This window comes from Poromitra crassiceps (genome assembly GCF_964638095.1).
Source record: "Poromitra crassiceps genome assembly, chromosome: 20".
Taxonomy (NCBI): Eukaryota; Metazoa; Chordata; class Actinopteri; order Beryciformes; family Melamphaidae; genus Poromitra; species Poromitra crassiceps.
In genome coordinates this window covers 6,124,542-6,148,159 of record NC_139637.1, presented here as the reverse complement: position 1 = coordinate 6,148,159, position 23,618 = coordinate 6,124,542, and the positions used below count along the sequence as shown (strand labels likewise).

The following is a 23,618-nucleotide window of genomic DNA, read 5'->3' as shown; positions in this document are numbered from 1 at the left end:
TATTGGGTCAGATTCAGATGGGTTAATGTTTTGTACTGGGTCAGTATCAGATGGGTTCATGTTTTGTATTGGGTCAGATTCAGATGGGTTAATGTTTTGTATTGGGTCAGATTCAGATGGGTTAATGTTTTGTATTGGGTCAGATTCAGATGGGTTAATGTTTTGTATTGGGTCAGATTCAGATGGGTTCATGTTTTGTATTGGGTCAGATTCAGATGGGTTCATGTTTTGTATTGGGTCAGATTCAGATGGGTTCATGTTTTGTATTGGGTCAGATTCAGATGGGTTAATGTTTTGTATTGGGTCAGATTCAGATGAGTTAATGTTTTGTATTGGGTCAGATTCAGATGGGTTAATGTTTTGTATTGGGTCAGATTCAGATGGGTTCATGTTTTGTATTGGGTCAGATTCAGATGGGTTCATGTTTTGTATTGGGTCAGATTCAGATGGGTTCATGTTTTGTATTGGGTCAGATTCAGATGGGTTAACGTTCTGTATTGGGTCAGATTCAGATGAGTTAATGTTTTGTATTGGGTCAGATTCAGATGGGTTCATGTTTTGTATTGGGTCAGATTCAGATGGGTTCATGTTTTGTATTGGGTCAGATTCAGATGGGTTCATGTTTTGTATTGGGTCAGTTCAGATGGGTTCATGTTTTGTATTGGGTCAGATTCATTCTACGTTCAACCTATCATCACAATGTCGGTAGAAAGTCTGCAAAATCCTCCTTTATGGTCATATTGGAATGAAAAAAAATAATTTTTTAAGCTCACTCTAACGATCATACATACACGGGATGGGTTGGGAATCTACGAGCATAGGGACAAATGTGAATCAGAAGTGGTGTGTTCTTTTCCCCCCCAACAGTGCCTTGCACATTTACCTACCCATCAGGCAGTTCTTCTATGACATCATCCACCCAGAGTACAGCCCTGTGTGTGACGTCTACGCTCTCATGTTCCTCATCGAGGTCGTCAACTTCATCGTCACCATATATGGATACTGGGCTTTTGGGGTAAGAGCGCATAGTTTCTGAGCACACATACTCATATGAACACTAACACTTAAAGGAACACTCCGCCCATTTTCAACCAGCTTTGTATCATTAGAACATCAGTAGTATATCAGAAAACTGTAAACGGTTTTGAAGTCTGTCATTTAATTTGACAGTTATTGAGTGTTAAAGTGTGGACCAGTGACATCACTGGTCCACACTAACTCAAATTAATAACTCATTAACTCAAATCAACTCTCAATAACTGTCAAACTAGATGAATGATGAATAGTTTGACAGTTATGGAGAGTTGATTTGAGTTAATGAGTTAATGAGTTATTCATTTGAGTTAGTGTGGACCAGTGATGTCACTGGTCCACACTTTAACACTCAATAACTGTCAAATTAAATGACAGACTTCAAAACCGTTTACAGTTTTCTGATATACTACTGATGTTCTAATGATACAAAGCTGGTTGAAAATGGGCGGAGTGTTCCTTTAAATACATGCATAAACACACACACACACTCACCTGAGATGATGCTACTGTAGCTTACAGCTCAGCTCTGGGTTTTCCTGAGCTGCTGTCACTCCACTGCGTCGTCTCATTAAACCACAGAACGTTCTCATCAGAACCGACGCCTGACCCACATTCTACTGACCCACATTCTACTGACCCACATTCTTCTGACCCACCTTCTCTATCATGTTTGAAGTTCGACACTTTCTTGCTTCTGATTGAGAAGTTCAGTTTTCCTGCTTCAAAGGCCGACACAGTTTGTTCAATCTGAGATGTGTTGTGTTTGTGTTTGACAGAAGGACATAACAGATAAATGAGTTTTTTGGATTTGGAGGCTGGAAAATGTTTTGTGTAGAGCAGCTAAAGCTATAACTCTATTTTCTGTTTGATCTCAGAGCAACAATAAAACATTTTAATCCAATCAAATTCAAGTTTTAAGAGAGAAGGGGGCGGAGCATTCAGTACGAGCGCTGCTGCTGTCGTCTGCTGAGGAACTGTTCACAGATATTAACTGTGGTGTGAACGCTGCCTTCAGCAACAAAGTCACGTCATAGTTTATACTTATCTTTGTAGTTCTACTCCATCTTTGTAGTTCTACTCCATCTTTGTAGTTCTACTCCATCTTTGTAGTTCTACTCCTATGTCATCTGTGATCAATGTCAATCCTTTCCTTCTGGATTTGACCCCCATTGACACGTTTGACCTGGCAGATCTGGCACACAAAACACACACACACACACACACACACACACACACACACACACACACACACACACACACACACAAACACACAAGGCAGATTCATTCAGTTTGCCATATCACTAACCATGTGTTCAGTGGGACTCTACTCCACTCCCTGATCGCAACAAGCATTTGACACTTGTCACTTGTCCTGTCCTGTGCTGTGCTGTGCTGTGCTGTGCTGTGCTATGTATAGCTACTGCTATTTCGACAGCTGTGGAAAGAATGGACCCTCCTTAAGCGCTGGTCCGGCTTTGTACAGACGAGCCTTTTCTCTCTCGCTCCTTTTCCAGACGTTTGGAAATGGTTCAACCTCTTACTTTTCTTCTGTTGTCATTGAAGACGTTTTCCTGAGCAGTACAGAAATAGCAATGTCAATGCACAGCAACAACAAAGCTGTGGACTGGAGCAGCTGCAACTGGACCGAGAGTGGAAGGGATTTGCCAATGGACAGCCTTTGTGTTGCCTCAACAGCAGATAAGTTGACAATAGTGGTGGGAGACAGTCATTTTTCGGAGGAGAAGACTTTCCTCGTCGAGAGCTGCGACTATTTCCGAGCTCTGTATCGCTCTGGAATGAAGGAGTGCCGGCAGGACGAGATCCACCTCCAGTCTCTGTGTGCCCGAGGCTTCCTCATCGCCTTGGCGGTTTTACGAGGCGAGAGGCCGATCCTGGACGCTGACGAACTCGTGGACGCCATCGAATGTGCTGCTTTCCTGCAGGTGGCTCCACTTACCAAACATCTCATTGACCTCATGGACTCTGACAGCTGCCTGCTCATGTATCACACTGCTGCCACCTACGGGCTGATGGACCTGTACCGCGCTGCTGCACGATTCATCCGAGACATGTATCACGACCTGGAGGCAGAGGTCAAGACAACTCTCCCGTCAGAACTGATCTCCTATGTGGAGTCGTTAGCCCCTCGTGCGTTTGTGGCTGTAGGGGCTCATGTGAGCTGTGGTGTCGATGAAACGATCCACGCTGCCTCCAGGACGGTTTGCTACCTGGATGAAGATGGGAATAAGTGGAAGGTGTTGACAGATCTGCCGCTCGATGCCAGCACCTCGATGGCAGGAGTGACCGTTTTAGACAACAAACTCTACATCGTCGGAGGAGTTCACGGAATCCACAAACAAGTTGTGGATTCTTCTTTCTGCTACAGCGTCGAAGACAACGATTGGTCCATGATTGCCAGTCCGGCGCAGCTACGCTACAACTTCTCCCTCGTGGGTGAAGAGGGTCGTCTTTACGCCATCGGGGGAGAGTACGAGCGAACGGCGATGTCGTCCGTGGAAACGTACGACGTTGAGACCGGACGGTGGACATGTGCCGCTCATTTACCACGACCGGTCGCGGGAGCAGCGTGCGGCACGGCCATGAGGAGGGTGTTTGTGTGTCTGTGGAGGCCGATGCACACCACGGAGATCCACGAGTACCTGTCAGGGAAAAACCAATGGTCGCTCGTCACCACGCTGACCAGGCCGCAGAGCTACGGCCACTGCATGGTGGGCCACAGGGACCACCTGTACATCATGAGGAACGGACCGTCGGACGACTTTCTCAGATGCATGATGGACTGCTACAGTCTGACCACAGGCCAGTGGTCGGCCCTGCCGGGACACTTCGCCAACAGCAAAGGTGCCCTGTTCACCTCGGTGGTGAGAGGCGACACCGTCTTCACACTGAACCGAAGCATGACTCTTGAGTACACCATCGAAGGTCAAACCTGGAAGCCCAGAAGACAGATGAAGGGTTTCCCCAGAAGTGGATCTATGTGGACATTTCTGCTTCGGCTGCCAAATGCTGACAAACGGACTTTATAACACGTCTCCATTTTGGTTTGGGCAACGTTGTGAGCAGAAAAGGGTAGAATGGGTGTAGTTACCCCGAATTACCTCAAGATGCCACTGTCAATTTTTATTGACTTTCATCTTAAGTCCAGATGTGGAAGATGTATAATTGTGACTGAAATGTTAACAGCATACTGTGTGGTAGGGTTCCTTTTTTCCTTTTCAATCAGTCAGTCTGTTGAAGTTAACATAAGGCGATGGATCAGATCTGCGCTAACTTCTTCTCCCAGGATGGAAGTTTTCATTGTTTCAACAGTAGAAAAGTAATGATGTGGCTCCAACAGAAGGCAGATCAGCCATCATGTTGATTGGAATAAATGTGATTATTCAAACGGCCGTCTCCTTGTGATTTTGAGAATCTAAACAACAGAAATTGGTCTGGCAGAAAAGTCATGGAGCATTTTGAAAACTCAAGATAGTTCATTTCTAAGCCTTTCTGGTAGGGATGCACAACGATATCGCCACATCAGCGGCCGATAAAGGCTTTAAAATGAAATATCGGTATCGACCCGAAACGAACATTTCTGCCTCTGACAGGGTTTGCTATACTTTATTTATGCATAAAATGCTCGATGCCATCATGTCCCCGGTGCATCATCATTTACATAGTAGTAGTTTTCTTATTTTGCACAGTGAACGTGTACATTTAGAAAAACATTCTATTTACTGTATGTCTGCATCTGCCATCACTACAGGAGACACACACACACACACACACAATCAGATCTGCTCTGGAATCAAAATAATCTCATTGGTTGAGTTAAACTTTAGTGGGCGGAGCCAAAGAATATCTAGCCATACTAAGTCACGTATCCAGGTTCAAACTAGCCAGCCATACTAGCCTATACCTGATATTATTATACCTGATATTATTATACCTGATATTGTGACAAAACAGCTCATGAATGCAACACTGTTGGAGCCGACTTGGAAGTCCTGGATGTCGGACTTCCCACCAGCATGTGTGAACACACAGATAATAATCTGTCCCTCTTCAGAAATACAGCGCGGCTGCAGACATCACAGAGTCTCTGTCGGAGGACCAGGTGCCCTCTGCGTTCCTCGTCATGCTCCTCATGCAGTTCGGCACCATGATTGTGGACCGGGCCATCTACCTGAAGAAGTCCCTGCTGGGGAAGTGTGTGTTCCAGGTGGTGCTGGTGTTCGGCATCCACTTCTGGATGTTCTTCATACTGCCGGGGGTCACCGATAGGTCAGGCTTCATCACTTAATTCTTATTATTATTCATATTCTTATCCTTGTTGTTGTTGTTGTTGTTAATAGTAAATAGGCCAGTAAATAAACTGATATGATCCCTAACTCCATTTCATTAACCCCAGGAAAAAATAAACTTCAGTGTTTTTATTTGATTTTTATATTTCATTCTGTCCTCATCTCTTGTCTGCTCCTCAGGAGGTTCAACAGAAACAAGATCGCTCAGCTCTGGTACTTTGTAAAGTGTATCTACTTCGGCTTTTCTGCTTACCAGATCAAGTGTGGCTACCCGAACCGCATTCTGGGCAACTTCCTCACCAAGAACTTCAACTACCTCAACCTCTTCCTCTTCCAAGGGTAGGACCACTGTTGGTACAAGTGACTGGTTTGATGATAGGGAGGTGGTGATTGTTGCCCGAAATAAACACATATATCTTCATTAACTGCATGCTTGATATTATGATGACCATGGCGTCATAGATTTATTGGCAGACAATCTTAATATTTTTGATAGTTTTTGTGAAACAACAGACAATTGATAGAATTTATATAGTTTTTGGATTGTACTTTTTTTTTAATATATATCGTTTTATAATGCTTTATACCATATAATCTATATAAATAATATGTTTTTTCATTCAAACACTCCTCTCCAGGTTCAGGCTAGTCCCCTTCCTCACTGAGCTGAGAGCGGTGATGGACTGGGTTTGGACGGACACCACTCTGTCTCTGTCCAGCTGGATCTGTGTAGAAGACATCTACGCTAACATATTTATACTCAAGTGCTGGAGGGAGTCTGAGAAAGTAAGTGTGTGTGTGTGTGTGTGTGTGTGTGTGTGTGTGCGTGCGCGTGTGTGTGTGCTTGTGTGTGTGCGTGTGCTTGTGCGTGTGTCTGTCTCTGCATTTCATCATCATCATTACTAATAAACTACCACACACTCACAAGCACACTATTGCTTAAGTGACTGTTGCATTAAGTCCGATTTTTACTGCCCCTGAGTACAAAATGCCTGTAATATATTCGCCTAAATCCAAATTTCTCTGCACACAACATACAGCTTGAACACTCAAGTTGTGCCCATAATACAGTTTACAGTCCATAATTATTTCTCCGGGTCCTGAGATTTCTTTCTGGCTCGTACTTACCTTTTCTCCAGCAGATGTCACTGTTTCTCAATTTTAGTTTTGCGGATTTAATTCCATTCTCGTTTATTTCTGACCTAAGTCTGACCCAGCGTTCTCACATCATGGTCTTCCTGCCTGTCAGAAGTTTCCTATTAAAGTTTAATATTGAACGATATTGATGGTGTGAGATCTGGACTAGATGTTGTCATTTGATTCAGCATTCCCCATGCCGTACTCAATAGACTGACTACTGATAATCCAGTCATTCAGTTCTCCCTCTACTTGCTGTAGAAATACCCGCACACTCCAGGACAGAAGAAGAAGAGAGTGGTGAAATACGGAATGGGAGGCTTCATCATCTTCGCCCTCATCAGCATCATCTGGTTCCCCCTCCTCTTCATGTCATTGATCCAATCAGCTGCCGGAGTGACCAATCAGCCAGTGGACGTCTCCATCCAGCTCAGCATCGCAGGATATGAGGTCAGGGGGGATACAAGTGCATCACGTGTTCATGTCAAATTGATGGTGTATTAAATACTTCATATTATTATATATTATTCAAACTCACCATTTTACACAACAACTGCTTCATCGCTTCCTCGTCCCCTCTCCCCCCAGAAAACCACAAACTCTTCCCTTTCTCATTCTGTTGCCTCTGTTCCCCTGATTCTGTTATTTTAAGAAGAATCTCAAAACACATTTGTTGAATATTGCTTTTAGTCACTGTTTTTATTGCTCTATTTTTGGAATTTGCTAAATGCTCTCCTTCTGTTTCACTGTGCTTGAACTCTTGTTTTGATGTGTGTGTTTTCACAGCCTCTCTTCAGTATGAGCGCCCGCGAGCAGAACCTGGTTGCGTACGAAGAGAAGAACTTCAGCAGCCTCACCAAGGCCTACGCCACCCAGCCAGTAAGATGCAGCCCTAACCCTAACCCTAACCCTAACCCTAACCCTAAACCTAAACCTAACCCTAACCCTAACCCTAAACCTAAACCTAAACCTAAACCTAAACCTAAACCTAACCCTAAACCTAAACCTAACCCTAACCCTAAACCACCCAGCCAGTAAGATGCAGCTCAGTCCCCTGTCAACTCCAAAATAGACTTTAATGAACTGCCGCCATGGGACATGTGGGACATTATGTCATCATGGTGACATCTCTCTGTCCTTCCGTCTGTGTCTTATAGCACCTCTCTCTCTCTCTCTCTCTCTCTCTCTCTCTCCTCCAGTCTGCCATGCAGTTCATACCTCTCTCTCTCTCTCTCTCTCTCTCTCTCTCTCTCCTCCGGTCTGCCATGCAGTTCATACCTCTCTCTCTCTCTCTCTCTCAGTCTGCCATGCAGTTCATACCTCTCTCTCTCTCTCTCTCTCTCCTCCGGTCTGCCATGCAGTTCATAACTCTCTCTCTCTCTCTCTCTCTCTCTCTCCTCCAGTCTGCCATGCAGTTCATACCTCTCTCTCTCTCTCTCTCTCTCTCTCTCTCTCCTCCAGTCTGCCATGCAGTTCATATCTCTCTCTCTCTCTCTCAGTCTGCCATGCAGTTCATCATGAACTCTCTCTCTCTGTCTGCCATGCAGTTCATACCTCTCTCTCTCTCTCTCTCTCTCTCTCTCTCAGTCTGCCATGCAGTTCATCATGAACTACATGGCAGAGGACATTGTGGTTGTGAAGATCAAGAGCGACGCCAGTCTCCTGTGGAGCATCAGCCCGGCCAGCAGGGCGGCCATGATCCAGGAGCTCAGTAACTCCTCCCACATCTACGTGACAGTACGATGGACGCTGCTCAGGTCGGTGTGTGTGTGTGTGTGTGTGCGCGTTCTCTTCCCCTCCATGAAATCAGCTTGTGACCTTTGTTTACAAAATATGATCAATTATATTTATATCAGTTTCAGTATAAAATCATCTTTGCTTTTTCTGATTTATGTTTTTTTTAAGCATTTTGGAATTGTACATTCAGTACAGCGTTTATTGCCCCCCCCCATCACATTGAATTGAAGGCATTTTATAACAATCACTACCTTCCCCCGCACACATTTTTATTTCATGAAAAAAATAAGAAAACTAAATAAATGAATGAATGAATAAATACATCTTTTCAGTGCTTTCCAAAGTGATGCTGCTGTTACGTTTCTAATGTAATGTGAACATTTGAATGATTTGTTGTGTTGTACCAGGCTACATTTGCTAGGCTAGATCTGATTGGAGTCATAAACATGTAATGTCTTTGTGTGCGTCCTGGTGTCACACGTGTGTGTGTGTGTGTGTGTGTGTGTGTGTGTGTGTGTGTGTGTGTGTGTGTGTGTGTGTGTGTGTGTGTACTGTAAATATACGGTTGTATGGGTGTGGTTGTGGGTTTGCATGTGTGCTTGAATGTGAGAACATGCTGTACAGTACATGCTGCAATGTGTGCATGCCTGTGTCTATCTGCTGCACAATGGATGTCTGTATCTGTACTCTGTGTGTGTGTGTGTGTGTGTGTGTGTGTGTGTGTGTGTGTGTGTGTGTGTGTGTGTGTGTGTGTGTGTGTGTGTGTGTGCGTGTGTGTGCGTGTGTGTCTGATAAAAATAGACATGGTGGATTTTCAGTGGAGATTGTTCTCTTCACTTTGGAAAAGCAGAGGACTTTGTACCTCTCAATAAAAAAAATACTCATCTCACAACATTTTAAAATCATGTCGTAGTTTTTCTTCACAGATGTACAGAAAGTGACGTGATGCAGAAACGTTTGCACAGTGCACACATGCTGTTTCACGCCCGTCCTGTCCTCCTGTCCTGTCCTGTCCTCCTGTCCTGTCCTCCTGTCCTGTCCTGTCCTACTGTCCTGTCCTCCTGTCCTGTCCTGTCCTACTGTCCTGTCCTCCGTTCACTCCTCAGGAACCCGTCCCTGTCGATGGTGGTGGAGACGGTGGGAGAACACACTGAGAAGTACGAGGACGAGGCCCTGAGGCACGCGCTCGTCCGCATGCTGCAAGCAGGCTCCAGCAGCAGTCCTGTGTGAGTCCCCCAGCCAACACAGTCACACCAGATTACCTGCTGGGATGTATCACAGTCACACCAGATTACCTGCTGGGATTTATCACAGTCACACCAGATTACCTGCTGGGATTTATCACAGTCACACCAGATTACCTGCTGGGATTTATCACAGTCACACCAGATTACCTGCTGGGATTTATCACAGTCACACCAGATTACCTGCTGGGATTTATCTCAGTCACACCAGATTACCTGCTGGGATTTATCTCAGTCACACCAGATTACCTGCTGGGATGTATCACAGTCACACCAGATTACCTGCTGGGATTTATCACAGTCACACCAGTTTACCTGCTGGGATTTATCTCAGTCACACCAGATTACCTGCTGGGATTTATCACAGTCACACCAGATTACCTGCTGGGATTTATCTCAGTCACACCAGATTACCTGCTGGGATTTATCACAGTCACACCAGATTACCTGCTGGGATTTATCTCAGTCACACCAGGTTACCTGCTGGGATTTATCACAGTCACACCAGATTACCTGCTGGGATTTATCACAGTCACACCAGATTACCTGCTGGGATTTATCACAGTCACACCAGGTTACCTGCTGGGATTTATCACAGTCACACCAGATTACCTGCTGGGATTTATCACAGTCACACCAGATTACCTGCTGGGATTTATCTCAGTCACACCAGATTACCTGCTGGGATTTATCTCAGTCACTCCAGGTTACCTGCTGGGATTTATCACAGTCACTCCAGATTACCTGCTGGGATTTATCACAGTCACACCAGATTACCTGCTGATAAGAAGTTTCCCAGATGATTAGTAGGCGGAGATCTCCAATCGTTAAATTGTTCAAACCATTAATTTCTCCACACATTACATTACATTACGTCATTTGGCAGACGCTTTTATCCAAAGCGACTTACAATAACACATTTTTGTCAGCAATAGAGCAATCAACTATGTAACAGTCTGTGACAACTACAACTTCTGAAGGAACAGTGATACAAGTTTAGGTTTAGAGCACACTTACAACACGACCAAATTATTTGTCTAATCTGAGTCAAGCCTCCGTGCTGTTGTTGTCGTCCTGTCCTGTAGGATTATTCCTTCTCTGCTGCCAAAGTTCATCAGAGGTCCCAAAGGCGCGGAGTCCAAGATAGCAACCAGGATGAACGTTGGTTCGTTACATTTATTGATGTTTAGATTGATCACAAATGCCAGATGATTGTTTTAACAAATTAACTATTCACTATTCTTGGTAGAACGAAATGAAATGTGAGTTCACCTGACAGGCTGGTTTACCAGGCTAAGTCTTTGTGGTTAAGCACCTCAATCAAGTCTATTTTGCTTGATCTTCTACCTCCACTGTTAATATCTCCCCGCCCATGCAGAGGGTGTCCAGGAGATGGCTCTCTTCAAGCCCCTGTCAGTCAAACTTCAGCAGACCAATGGGGAGGGAGAGGAAGATGCAGACCAGTGGTGGGTGGTGGAGGAGTGTTCGCCCGGTCCCGCCCTCAGCTGTCACAGTATAGAGATGGTGGTGTTCAACGATAAAGTCAGTCCCCAGGCGCTGGGCTTCCTGGCCGGACACGGGTGGGTGACAACACACAACACCTGTCACGGAATCCTCCTGAAAACAAACTGGGTTTCTCTAAGACTGTTCTTTATATTATTATTATTATTTATATATATATATATCTCTAAGGCTGTTCTTTATATTCAAATGTACTACCACACATCCCACGTTCCTTTCATTTACAATTTAACAAATACACTCACCGCCAAACACTTTATTAGAGACCTCTGTTGCTATGGGCCATTTATAATACGAGACAACTTGTGTGTTGTGAGTGAGATACTGTTCTGCACAGCAGCACTGTTGTAAAGAGTCTGCCCTTTCTCTCATTAACAAGGTGTTTTCAGCCACAGAACTGCTGCTTCCTGGATGTTTTTCTGTTTGTCGCACCTTTCTGTGTAAACTCTATAGAGACAGTAGTGTGATCGCACCTTTCTGTGTAAACTCTATAGAGACAGTAGTGTGATCGCACCTTTCTGTGTAAACTCTATAGAGACAGTAGTGTGATCACACCTTTCTGTCTAAACTCTTTAGCACTGATTCTCAAATGGGGGTCCTTGGGGGGGTTCCAGGGGGTCCCCAGCCAAAAGGGGGGTAATATATTTTCGCTATAATTCCATTCATAATGAACACAATGACTATTTTGGTCATGGGTTTTATACACTTTCTGTAATAAAACATCTAAAAGCATCAATCGTATTATCATATGGGGGACCGTGGGACAAAATCCTATCAATTGGGGGTCCGTGGTCTAATCTTTGTCAGTTTAGGGGTCCCTCAAGTGAAAAAATGTGAGAACCACTGCTCTATAGAGACAGTAGTGTGTGATCACACCTTTCTGTGTAAACTATATAGACAGTCAATAGTGTGTGAGGAGAGCAGCAGCTGTTTCTGAGACGCAGAACAAAGTCACTTATTTAGATCGTGCATCTTGTCCATTCTAATGTTTGGTTGAACAAAAAACTAACCTACATCCCCCCGTCTGCATGCATTATATATTGAGCTGCAGCCACAGGATTCGCTCTCTGGAGGAGCTCTGCTATGAAGTGGCCAATCAGTGTATTGTCATGATGCAGATCTTGGCAGGGCAGAAAAGTAAAACTAACTTGTCCATTGGAACCCAGACAAATGAATGAAATCGAGTGAGCTGTCCCACCTATTCAGTAAACTAAAGTTCTGTCTGTCTCCCTCTTATCCCGCAGCATTGTGGGCCTGTACATGTCGGTGGTGCTGGTCATAGGGAAGTTTGTGCGGGAGTTCTTCAACGGCATCTCCAGGTCCATCATGTTCGAGGAGCTGCCATGTGTGGACCGCGTCCTGAAGCTCTGCACGGACATCTTTGTCGTCAGGGAGACGGGAGAGATGGAGCTGGAGGAGACGCTGTTCGACAAACTCATCTTCCTCTACCGCTCGCCGGAGACCATGATCAAGATGAGCAGAGAGAAGAAGGATAGCTAGGCTCAGGCTGCGGACCGCACCTCCCAATGACAACTGAATCATGCATTCAACATGGGATTCAATCAAATCTAATTCACTGGAGTAGTCAGGGTCAGTTTATGTTTTAGGGTCAGAATCATCTTTTACATAACTTCCAAAAACATACTTTACTTGAAAAGCTTACCTTTAATCCTGGTCTGATTTTAGCAAAGTTGCCTCAATCATTATTGCATTTTACATTTTCTATCATAAGATTTTATTTGTAATTTGTTTGGCTTTTTTTTTAATCTCTTTGCTATCTTTATTGTTCCGCTATATTCGGTTTTTGCATTAACGTACATTTTATTCCTTGCACTTGTTCCTTGTGAAGCACTTTTGTACCTTTAATTTATTTTTATTTTTAAATGCTCTATAAATACAATTTATGGCAATTAACTTTCAGTTCAGTGATTCCAAATTGAAAACTTACTTATCTGGACAGGGCAGGTGGAAAGAGAATTCCCTTGAACGGATCAATACATTATCTCATTCATTCACATTTGTTTTCAATCTTAACTTGACTACAATACTTTTCTCAAATTCATGCATGCATTTCTAATTATGGTTTTTACTCATGTATATTAAACAAAAATACCCTTCCATCTTCTTAATTGGATTATTGAAAGAAACCTCCCATTACATTTCATGAAACCCATGATATTACTCATGGATACACACGCACATACCTCTGTAAATACCATTTTTCTGTACATGTGTATGTAGCCTAGTGTTTAATTTATATCAAAATAAAAATACTTGATGACCAACCAAGCTTTAAAGTGTCTTACTCTGCATGCTAACTACAGCATTCAAAAACAAAGCAAGTATACAATCAAACACAATGTAGCTCCAATTTCCATATCTTTAATACCGTTTTAATTACAAATGAAAAGGGAAAATACAGCAACTAATTTATAGGTCCCCAGTCTCTTAACAGATCTTGTTGATGTCATCGCATCCATTCTTCCTTTTCCTCCCATCACAACACGGCGTGCAGGTGGACCGAGGACCTCGTAGCTCCGGGAAACAAAACTATCTACACCATGGGCTCAGGTCCTGGAAGGAGAAAGGAAAGTATTAGTATATTCTCAATACACCCATTGATCTTCAATATGTGGTCGTGTGCCAAGGTGAGGTACCGCCAACCTCACTTATCTGATCATTTTGACTTGCAATGTTTGGATGAAAAATAAGACTTTGCGCTGAATCTTTAGGCCATGTGAGCTAATGTGAATAAAATAATATCTAGATTTACTATGTAGCATCCTGTACTAACTCTACAAAAAGGGGCGTGCTTCCTGTAAGGGCATCTGAGGCTGAATCATACAAAGTTTTCTACATTTTACAATAGTTTTCTTTCCAAGCAAACACGACACAGGCCAATGTGACTCACTGCTACGCCTTTCAGACCCAGGTCCAACCAGGGTTCTACCCAGGTTGATTTGCTGCTTCAAAGGGTTCACCTGCATTGCCTGATCGGCTTGGCGACCCACCTCGAGAGGTGGGACGGACATGTGAATGGCACCACCCAGGTTACTAACAACCGGGGCGGGCCAAAACAAATCTAATATGTATTGTATTATCACTAAAGGCAGGGATGTATTATCACTAAAGGCAGGGATGCAAACTCATGCAGAGTGAAATGGTGACAGATACCAGCGCAGACAAAAAAACACACAGAAATCTTTTAGGATCCTAAAGGTGACTAGTTTGTATCCCTGACAGAAGGCAGAGGAATAGCTCAACATAAGCAATAGAGAGCAGGAGAATCAGAGGCAGAGAGAGAAGCCATCGCTAACTGCTAATGTAACTAACAAATGTGAATATGCGTATTTAAACAACTGTAGGATTAACAAGAAAGTTGTTAACAGAAGGAGAGCTATAAATGCATCTCTCTTTCATTGACATTTAAAGATACACTTGTTGTGCTCAAGCCTCAAGCAGAATAAGTATATATTGAAATGTGTAGCCAGTAATTAGCCGCAGTAATGAAGAATATAGCAAAATGAACTCATATAGCAGCAAAAAGGCTACCAGTAGCAGAAACGCTGGCAACCAAAAAGAGAGACGATACGCTCGCTTACCGCAGCACGTCAGGTCACAACTTCCCAATGACCTTCCTCTGGGCTGCATATTTTGATGTTGAAAATAGATTTGATCATTATAATAGTTTGGGCCACTGAATATGACGTGTTGTCCACCCCACCCATTTCCAGCCTCAGTTCAATTTGATGCAGCTCAGCTTTATTGGTCAAGTATGTAGACATACAAGGAATGTCTACATACTTGAATGCTGCAGATGAAGAAGTGACAACTCAAAGCTATGATCTATTACAACAGACTTGCTAAAATGCATGTTTTATCTTCACCAGCTAGGATAGCCTTGCCCAGGTTCACCGACAACTAGGTATCTTGTCTGAACAAACTATATGGATCCATATGTGAATAATGCGTCCATGTCAGCTCATGTTATTAACGTTAACTAGGCCGTCTAGTTACTAGACGGTAATGACACTTATCATTCCTTCAACTTACAGGCTGTTTTGGGCTTGTGGACCTTGAGGTTGCTCTCTGCGGCCTTCACTGCCTCGGCTTTGAACTGCGGCTTCATCGCACCACGCACTGCGTTGGCGCAGATAGAGGAGAAGCGGATGTAGCTGCGGAGAGGACAGACAAGAGCACCGAGACGTTAGCGACATGCTAAAGGACAGACACACACTAACTAATACAAAAACACTGAAATCTGCAGTGGAAAAACACCACTAGTTAGTCGTTTGTGAAGGACACCCTATCCTTACAACCTGTCACATTAAATGTAACGCATGGACTGGAAAGCTAACTCACGTTCATGCTAACGCTAGCATGCTTGGTGCAGAGCTTTCTGGAGGATTTAATGAATTGCATGACGACAACGCTCTTTAAAACCCATTCAGTTACAATAACTCGTTCAAATCAAAGATTGTACGATCAATATCGACCACGAAGCTACTAATATAGATATAGATAGATATATGTTTTACCTTAGGCCTGCCTGTCTCCAGTATGCGACCATTTTGGCTGTGTTGTGGCTTCGCTTCAAGGACAGATCGGATATCTTCTTCTTCTTCTTCTTCTAGTGTTTTATGGCGGTTGGCAAACGTATTTGTGCATTACCGCCACCTACTGTATTGGAATAGCTTCACACTTTCAGGTCGGATATGTGCGCGATTACGTCACGCTCTTCTTCTTCGTTAGAGTTTTATGGCGGTTGGCAAACCGTTTATAGTGCATTACCGCCACCTACTTGAGTTCTAGTAGTTTCGCAGTGCATTTATTTACAGTGAACAGAAAATAACAGTTTCCACCCAAAATGCTCCCATTCATAATTATTGTCCGTAGGCTACTATCACTCAGACACAATTATTTTATGACCAAGAAAAAATACACACCGTAGATGCTTTTTTTAGTCCATGTTCTGATTTAAGGACACGCATTTCATATTCCTGCCACCAGGGGGAGTTTTGCTGTCATTGAAGCTTTTCTCCTTCAATCCCTCCTTCCTTCAAGCCGCGGTCACGACACGCTGTCGTACTGTCGCCGGTGCTCCCGAGCCGTGACAGAAAGGCCCGTACAACATGAAGATCTGGGCATCAGAGCACATATTCAAGTGAGTAACGTTACGTTCGGAAATGTCTCATGTGTCTTTGAAATAACTGAACGCGTGTTACTTTGGACCAGTTTCTGATCTGTTCGCTGTGGGGCCAGCATTGACCTATATATAAGGCCAGCTAGCCTTCTTCCGTAGCTCAAGTAGCATTATGTAACGGTACTGTGTTAGCATTAGCACCATGGACGTAGCACCCTGGTTAGCACAAAGATCTACACCAGACTAAATTTAGAAAATGATAAATTTAGACACAGTTCTTTTTCTTGTCCTTCCTTTTTGTGCCACGACAATTGTAAAATGTTTTTAACTTTAGTTTGATTAACGCCAATGCTGTTGTGGCTTTTGCCGCTAACGTTATTAGCCAAAGAAGCCCAACATGCCCAGTACTCTATTCATTGAAATGGTCGTTTAGCTATAATGGCAACAACAGAAAAGGAATTCACGACGTGTCCCGTGTCTAATCACGAGAGCAACCTCCATTGAATTCCACATAATGTTATCGTTCGTGATCATTACGTAACACGGTCTACAATGGTGATCCCGCGTTACCTATGCAAAGGATCTTTTTGTTGACCAGTAACAATCACAAGTATTCAGCACTGACAGCAGCGTAGCGTCCAGCCGCTGTGGTCACGGGTCGCTAGTAACGTTCGTTGTTTATTACACCCATCTCATCTCTCTACCGAAGAGAGGGGCGTTCAGTCAGAGACGATTCGGTAGGCTATAGAAAATCAGCTGGATCTATAACGCTAAAAACACCCTGCTATCCAGAGCACCATGTTATACAATGGTCCAAATGTTTAAACAGTACATTTTGTCTTCTTGGTAGCTTCAGATACAATACCTGATAGAATAATCAAGACATTAGAATATACCGTCAGCATCAAGGTCACATTGAAGCACCTTCTGGTTTACTGAACTGGTGAGTTGAACATATCAACATGAATCAATGAATAATGGCCATGCTAATTTAACATAGCATAAACATTACAGATAGTGTAGCAGTATGTGTAAGCAAAATCCACAACAGTCTGGGCTCATGTACAAAAAGTGAAGACAACAGCACCTACTTATTAGCCTGGGAACCTGACGAGTCTGCAAGCGTATGTTTTATTCACACTAGATGTATTTGGGAATTGGTCCTGCGATGTCAGGCTAATTATAGCCTACATGGGCCAAAGTTGGCTCGTAAGTAAGCAGAGCGAAGGTTGTGCCTGAAGAGACTGTCCTGTGCCTGAAGGTCATAGGTGTGATTCTTGTGTCCATGTTCTGATCATCCATGTAAAATCTCAGTGTCCATGTTTCTTAATGATACTGTTGGTAAACAAGACTATTGTTGTTTGTTCTATATGAGTGTATAATATATATGTGTATATATGAGTATATAATATTATGAGGCATTTTACATGCATCATTTGTGGTTGTTGTGATTGTGGATGACGAGGATACCGTCATGTTCAATATACTGTAACTGCCAGTGGTTTTGCCAATAGCTAGACAAGACACCTGTTGTAGGATATAGTTGATTTCTGATGTTCTATGATCCTAGGCCTGCTCTTCATAATGTCAATAATATTGCTTTTAACAGCCACCCGTGGGAGACGGTGACCAATGCGGCGATGCAGAAGTACCCCAACCCCATGAACCCCAGTGTGTTCGGCGTGGATGTGCTGGACAGACACGTAGACACGGCCGGGCGGTTACACAGCACCAGACTGCTCAGCACAGAGTGGGGGCTGCCCTCCATGGCCAAGTCTGTAAGTTAGATCAGAGACGTGGCTGAACTGCAGGGAAGATGTTTTTCTTCTTGATGTGTTGTTGTTGTTGTTGTTGTTGTTGTTGTTGTTGTTGTTGTTGTTGTTGTTGTTGTTGTTGTGACCAAACCTGAGTTCTCTCCTCTCTCCACAGATCATCGGCGTAACAAGAACATGCACTTATGTCCAGGAACATTCAGTGGTCGACCCCAAAGAGAAAACCTTTGAGTTAAAATCTACAAATGTGAGTCGGACTGACTTGGATCATTGTTATTAAGCACAATATCTATAAGGGTCATAGCTGCTTGATACGGACATGAAGTGACCTCCCTCTTCAGTCTGGACAGCAGAGTCGTCCTCCTTCTCATTTTGTGTCACTGCCAAAGGGTCTAGTTGTAACAAAACAGTTTGTTATAAAAGGGCGGACATGTGCAGCTATTGTCAGAATTTAAACAAAGCAGTCAGATTTTGCTTGGGTGGAGCTGCTCTGCACTGGTGTTCACTTATTTACTTTGGAGGAACAACCAAGGAAGTGAACTTTGAATTTCAAAACCTTCAGCTCCGCGTGGTCCAGTTTTCTTCAGCTCCGCGTGGTCCAGTTTTCTTCAGCTCCGCGTGGTCCAGTTTTCTTCAGCTCCGCGTGGTCCAGTTTTCTTCAGCTCCGCGTGGTCCAGTTTTCTTCAGCTCTGCGTGGTCCAGTTTTCTTCAGCTCCGCGTGGTCCAGTTTTCTTCAGCTCCGCGTGGTCCAGTTTTCTTCAGCTCTGCGTGGTCCAGTTTTCCTCAGATTTTTTCCAGACCTCTTCGTATGAACCAGAGATGTGCTGAAGATTATGATCCATCTTCTGTTGTAGGATGAAAACTCATCTCGTACCTCACGTGGCACTTGCTCTCTTACATGGCTCTCTGACATGGCCATCTAGACTCACAGGATTCATGTCAGGGCAGAGTGGCTCTGACCTCTGACCCTGCAGTTCTTACTAGTTGCTTGTAACATAAGGAATTAAAGCTTAGTTTTCCATTGCATTCAATGTAAGTCAGTCTGTAAAAAGTATGAGCTAAATGCCTCAAATGTGATGTCAAAACACTGGTTCATTCTTTCTTTTGTTCTTCCAGATCTCCTTCACTAACATGGTATCTGTAGACGAGAAGTTGACGTACAAGCCACACCCGCAGGATCCTGAAAAGTAACTGATATACTTCATTTGTTTCTTCCTCTTGAATTTCCAAGTCATATTTCACAGTATTTTTTGATTGATTGATTGATTGATTGAAGTGTTTATTTCGAATATGAAAGCAAAATAATAAAATAAAAGCCATTTCAGAAACAAAGAAAAATAGAATATATACATATTCGAAAAGGAGTGGGAAGAAGTAAAACTTATTAACTCCCACCCCTTCTCCATAAATAATAAATAATAACAAGCTTCCTGGTCTAACCCTGTCTATACACTACTGTGTAATATTTACTAATAATTCTGTTTCAGATTTTATAATAATATGAAAATATAAATATAATATACACATCATACAATAACATGTATACATATATACATATTAATATACACACACATTCATATATTTATCTAAATATATGACTACAATACTCATTATATACGCATATTTACACACACACACACACACACACATGTATTGAATATGTTTTCTTGAACTATGGATTTGCACATATGTTTTTATGAACAAATCATCATCAGTGCTCAAGTGTTCACTAGCTAAAACCATAGATATCAAGACTTTTGTCATGGTTTTGATTGTAAAAGGATATCATTGTGGGGAACCAAAAAAGGAAAGAAAGCTTGAAACTGAGCAATAACTTGTTAAAACATCTTTCTATCAAAAAAAGCATTCATGGTAATTGACTAGGGGGGATTAAAACTACAAAAAAATATTTCCCATAGGTAAATGATTCTCAACCTTTTTCATATCAGGGACCGCTAGTCCACATTAGAGCCACACAGACCCCCATTTGATGAGTCTCTCGGACGCAAATGTGAAAATATGTTTACTGTGAGATATTAATTTATCCAGAATTCCATGACTATCTGTATTGCCGACAGAGAGTTAACCCTTAAACTACGATCAGAACAGTCACGCTTTTACATTCTCTAATTGTGTTTAACATTGTTGAACAATTCATTGATTTGCTGGGGGACGCCCTGGAATGGTTCTACAAAAACTAGCGTAGTTAGCGCTCAGTGACTTTGAGTTCTGTGTGATTTCTGTTTGGACCAGGACGGTGCTGACCCAGGAGGCTCTGATCACTGTAAAAGGCATCAGTCTGAGCAGCTACCTCGAGGGTCTCATGGCCAAGACCATCTCTGTCAACGCCAGCAAGGTAACACCAGCTTACATTTACATCTCCCTGGCATCTGGCATTTGTCATGTTTTAGTCTTATTATTATTATTATTATTATTATTATTATTATTATTATTATCGTTTAACTCAGTAGGACTTTGAGCTTCACCATCATAGCATTACGCCTGATACTCGTTCAGTGTGTAATATTGTGTTATGATATAAACAGGCATGTGAGTCACACTGGACCCGTCTCTCTCTCTCTCAGGGCCGCGAAGCGATGGAGTGGGTCATCAGGCGATTAAACACAGAAATCGAGGATCTGGCGGCGACGGCTCGCGGCACCATGCGTGCCCCCATGGCAGCGGCGGTGGCAGACAAATGATGCCCCTCCCCTTCCTCCTTTGACTTCCGCCATCTTGAAACGATGGATCCCTCAGACATTTTCCCCTCAAAGGGGAACTCTCACCTCGTCCGCCAGCACAGTTTAATACCACCCCCGTATTTTTTTTTTGGGGGGGATGTCAGAAGAAGAACTGGCTTTTCCCCCTTCCTCAACTGCCTGCCCCCTGGTGGTGACACTCGGCACCGGGTTACAGCTCTGTAGGCGGAGACGGGGAGTGTTGAGCTGATGACGGTTTAAAAAAACCCTAACAGGGTTGAATTGGACGGCACTTAAAGCTCACGAGAATGAGTCTTGTGACGTTAATGCTCTTTTTCTTCTTCTTGTTTCAAATCACACTGTGCCTCCACATCACGTTTCTCTTGTCTTGTCCTTCTCTTCCCTCCTCCTCTTCATCTGTCACTTATATTTCTGTCATCTTCTCTTCTTATCAGTTCCTTGTCTGCAGCGAGCTATTGAACAATATGACCGCAGTCGAAAGGTGGAACTGGTTTGACAGCTGGGTGAAGTCGTCCTCCGACATCACGGATTCTACTTTCCTTTTTATGGTTTGGCTGATCTCACCTTGCACAGTAGAACCGACCAGGATGTTGTTCAAGTGCAAACCCCTCCCACCTTTCACTGCAGACAAGCTGTAACCAATACAAATGAAAGTATAGAGAGGCAAAGTGACCGCCTACTTCCTGCTTCAGCGCCGTACCAGAGATTTTCATCCGCCATTTATTTTCCCATAGACATTTCCTAAAATGCTTGTAAGAAATAGTTTTACTTCATCAAACCAAACGGTTCAGCTATATTTCGAATCGGGAGAGACCATAGAACATTTCACTCGGACCAAAACTTAAAACAACATCGAAAAGATATTTTCTTTAAATCCGCAAATAAGAATTTAACATTTTGGTCCAAGTGAAATGTTCTATGGTCTCTCCCGATTCGAAATATAGCTGAACCGTTTGGTTTGAACCAGTAAAACTATTTTTATAAGCATTTTACGAAATGTCTATGGGAAAATAAATGGCGGATGAAAATCTCTGGTACAGTGCTGAAGCAGGAAGTAGGCGGTCCCTTTGCCTCTCTAGACTATTTGACCCAGATGTATTAGTCCACTATCTAGTGAGGAACAGTTCACTCATTAAGAAGATGGATGCGTTGTTGTTGGTCTGTTCCCTTACACTTGTGATGTGGTGTAATACTGTAGTGACTATGTTACACTATGTTACACATACAAGAATGTGCATACTTGAATGTTACCTTAACTTATTGTCAACAGGCGCACTTACAATGCACTTAGCGGACAGGAAGGACTCCTCTTTGAATGGTGCAGAACGGCAAACCCACGAATAAGAATTCTGAGTGGCATGTTGGCACTCACCACAGATGTGTAGTGAATGTGCAACATCGTCATAGGCAAAGCTCCACACCAGGGGTACGTTCAGGATCACTAACCATAAAATGTGCCAACATGAAATGGACTACATTTATAAAGCACTTTGATCCAAAGCGCTTTACGACTATATGACTACATTCACCCATTCACACACCGATGGCGGCAAGCTGCCACGCCAGGGTGGTGACACAACCATCGGGAGCAATTTGGGGTTCAGTATCTTATCTTGCCCAAGGACACTTCGACATGCGGCCTGGAGGAGCCGGGGATCGAACCACCGACCTCTTTTATGCAAGGCGGTTAGTGGGCGACCCGCTCTCCCTCCTGAGCCACAGCCGCCCGTTTGAAGATGACCAGGAAGCAAAAATAGAAACAATTTAGGACCCAAAGCACTTTTCAAACTTGTCCATTTGTGATCCTGAACGTACCCTCCTTGTATGCTTTGCCCATTTAATTTTTGTTTGATACAGTCAGCCGATGGTATTTAAATGGTAGAACAGTAACAAAGGTTGTTGGTTCATCTTTACTCCTTTTTAAAACATTTGAACTTGTGATATTTTACAAGCAGCCATGCAGTTTTTACTACATTTTCCTTGTTTGTCCCATAGATGCCATCCAGGTGCTTCAGCTCTGACCATGCTTCACTCCCACTTTGACACAAATCATATTTCTGCTCCTACAAAAGCCATTTTTCTGTGCAGACTGGAGCTGAACGTAACAGAAGTCTTGTAAGATGCTGTACACTTGTGTCTTGCTCGACTGTGATGACTTTTCAACATCCTCATCATGAACATCTTGACTGATGCCCGTGTGTTCCTGCTTCCAAGTCAACTCGACTCCTTAGTTCATGTTTGTTGCAGCGCATCATGTGTTGTGTTGTGGGACATCATGTGTTGTGTTGTGGGACATCACTCTGCTCTGCCACGCGGCCGAGCGCTCGGCCGGCCAGTAACCAAGCAGTCTCTCGTTTCCTAAATGAAGTGCGAAGCTTTTCTATGCGACATTTTGAAAACAGCGGCTGTACACAGCTACAGTATATTTGTAATATGTTGGTGGCGTTACACACATTCCAAGAATGTTGTAATGTAACGGAATAAAAGAAAAAGTGCACACTGAAATGATTTCAAAATAAAGGTATGTCAGTGTTTCATCACTCTGGTGTGTTGGAGTTTTGTGTGTGAAGCCTCAGTGACTTAGCATAATGGATGCAAGTTGAATGCCCATCTCATTCCATGTGTTCAGTGTCTAAACTTCTCATAGGACGTAATATTTTTTTAAATGGTTTCATTCAAACTATACATTTGTTTTACAGTGTTTCCTAATTTTGGCATAGCCTGCAGTCACATCATTAGACTGTTGACACGAATGTTCCTGAAACGGCTCATTCATCTCTTTCTGTGTTGAACTGTAGTCCTCATACAATATGACCTCTGACCTCCCACACAAGAGTCAAACTGAAAGATACACTCTTTCTTGTGCAACAAAATATGCATTTATTTGATTTTCAAATGAAGTAGAAATTCAATAAATTTTTGTAAAAGCAGAAAATTCTGTTAGTAACAAACTAATGAAGTTAAGTATTCACCATTTTTTCTCACAGGCTAATTGCTATATA

At 43.1% G+C, this 23,618-nt stretch overlaps 2 protein-coding genes and 1 pseudogene across 3 annotated transcripts in view; all 3 read left to right on the top strand.

The window, feature by feature from the left end:
* LOC310794526 (piezo-type mechanosensitive ion channel component 2) overlaps positions 1–12,638 on the top strand; it is a gene marked incomplete at its 5' end in the record, with an annotated part of 69,419 nt that extends 56,781 nt beyond the window's left edge. Inside the window, 11 exons of the mRNA XM_083656496.1 lie at positions 868–1,015; positions 5,108–5,322; positions 5,523–5,681; positions 5,981–6,128; positions 6,741–6,929; positions 7,266–7,358; positions 8,067–8,236; positions 9,323–9,442; positions 10,546–10,634; positions 10,839–11,040; positions 12,226–12,638. Of these exons, the coding sequence (XP_083512622.1) occupies positions 868–1,015; positions 5,108–5,322; positions 5,523–5,681; positions 5,981–6,128; positions 6,741–6,929; positions 7,266–7,358; positions 8,067–8,236; positions 9,323–9,442; positions 10,546–10,634; positions 10,839–11,040; positions 12,226–12,481 (1,789 nt within the window). The 3' untranslated portion in view covers positions 12,482–12,638. The remainder of the gene's footprint in view (positions 1–867; positions 1,016–5,107; positions 5,323–5,522; positions 5,682–5,980; positions 6,129–6,740; positions 6,930–7,265; positions 7,359–8,066; positions 8,237–9,322; positions 9,443–10,545; positions 10,635–10,838; positions 11,041–12,225) is intronic.
* On the top strand, positions 2,628–4,082 carry LOC310794426 (kelch repeat and BTB domain-containing protein 13 pseudogene; annotated as a pseudogene). The gene has a single exon. The product of its transcript is annotated as a kelch repeat and BTB domain-containing protein 13 pseudogene (transcript).
* Positions 12,639–16,048: 3,410 nt separating the features above from the next.
* Positions 16,049–23,147, top strand: LOC310794806 (PRELI domain containing protein 3B-like). The gene is made up of 6 exons (XM_083656858.1): positions 16,049–16,145; positions 17,734–17,902; positions 18,054–18,143; positions 19,013–19,083; positions 20,150–20,252; positions 20,482–23,147. The coding sequence occupies exons 1-6, from the start codon at positions 16,114–16,116 to the stop codon at positions 20,596–20,598; spliced, it is 582 nt and encodes a 193-aa protein (XP_083512984.1). The 5' UTR covers positions 16,049–16,113; the 3' UTR covers positions 20,599–23,147.
* The last annotated feature ends 471 nt before the right edge of the window (positions 23,148–23,618 follow it).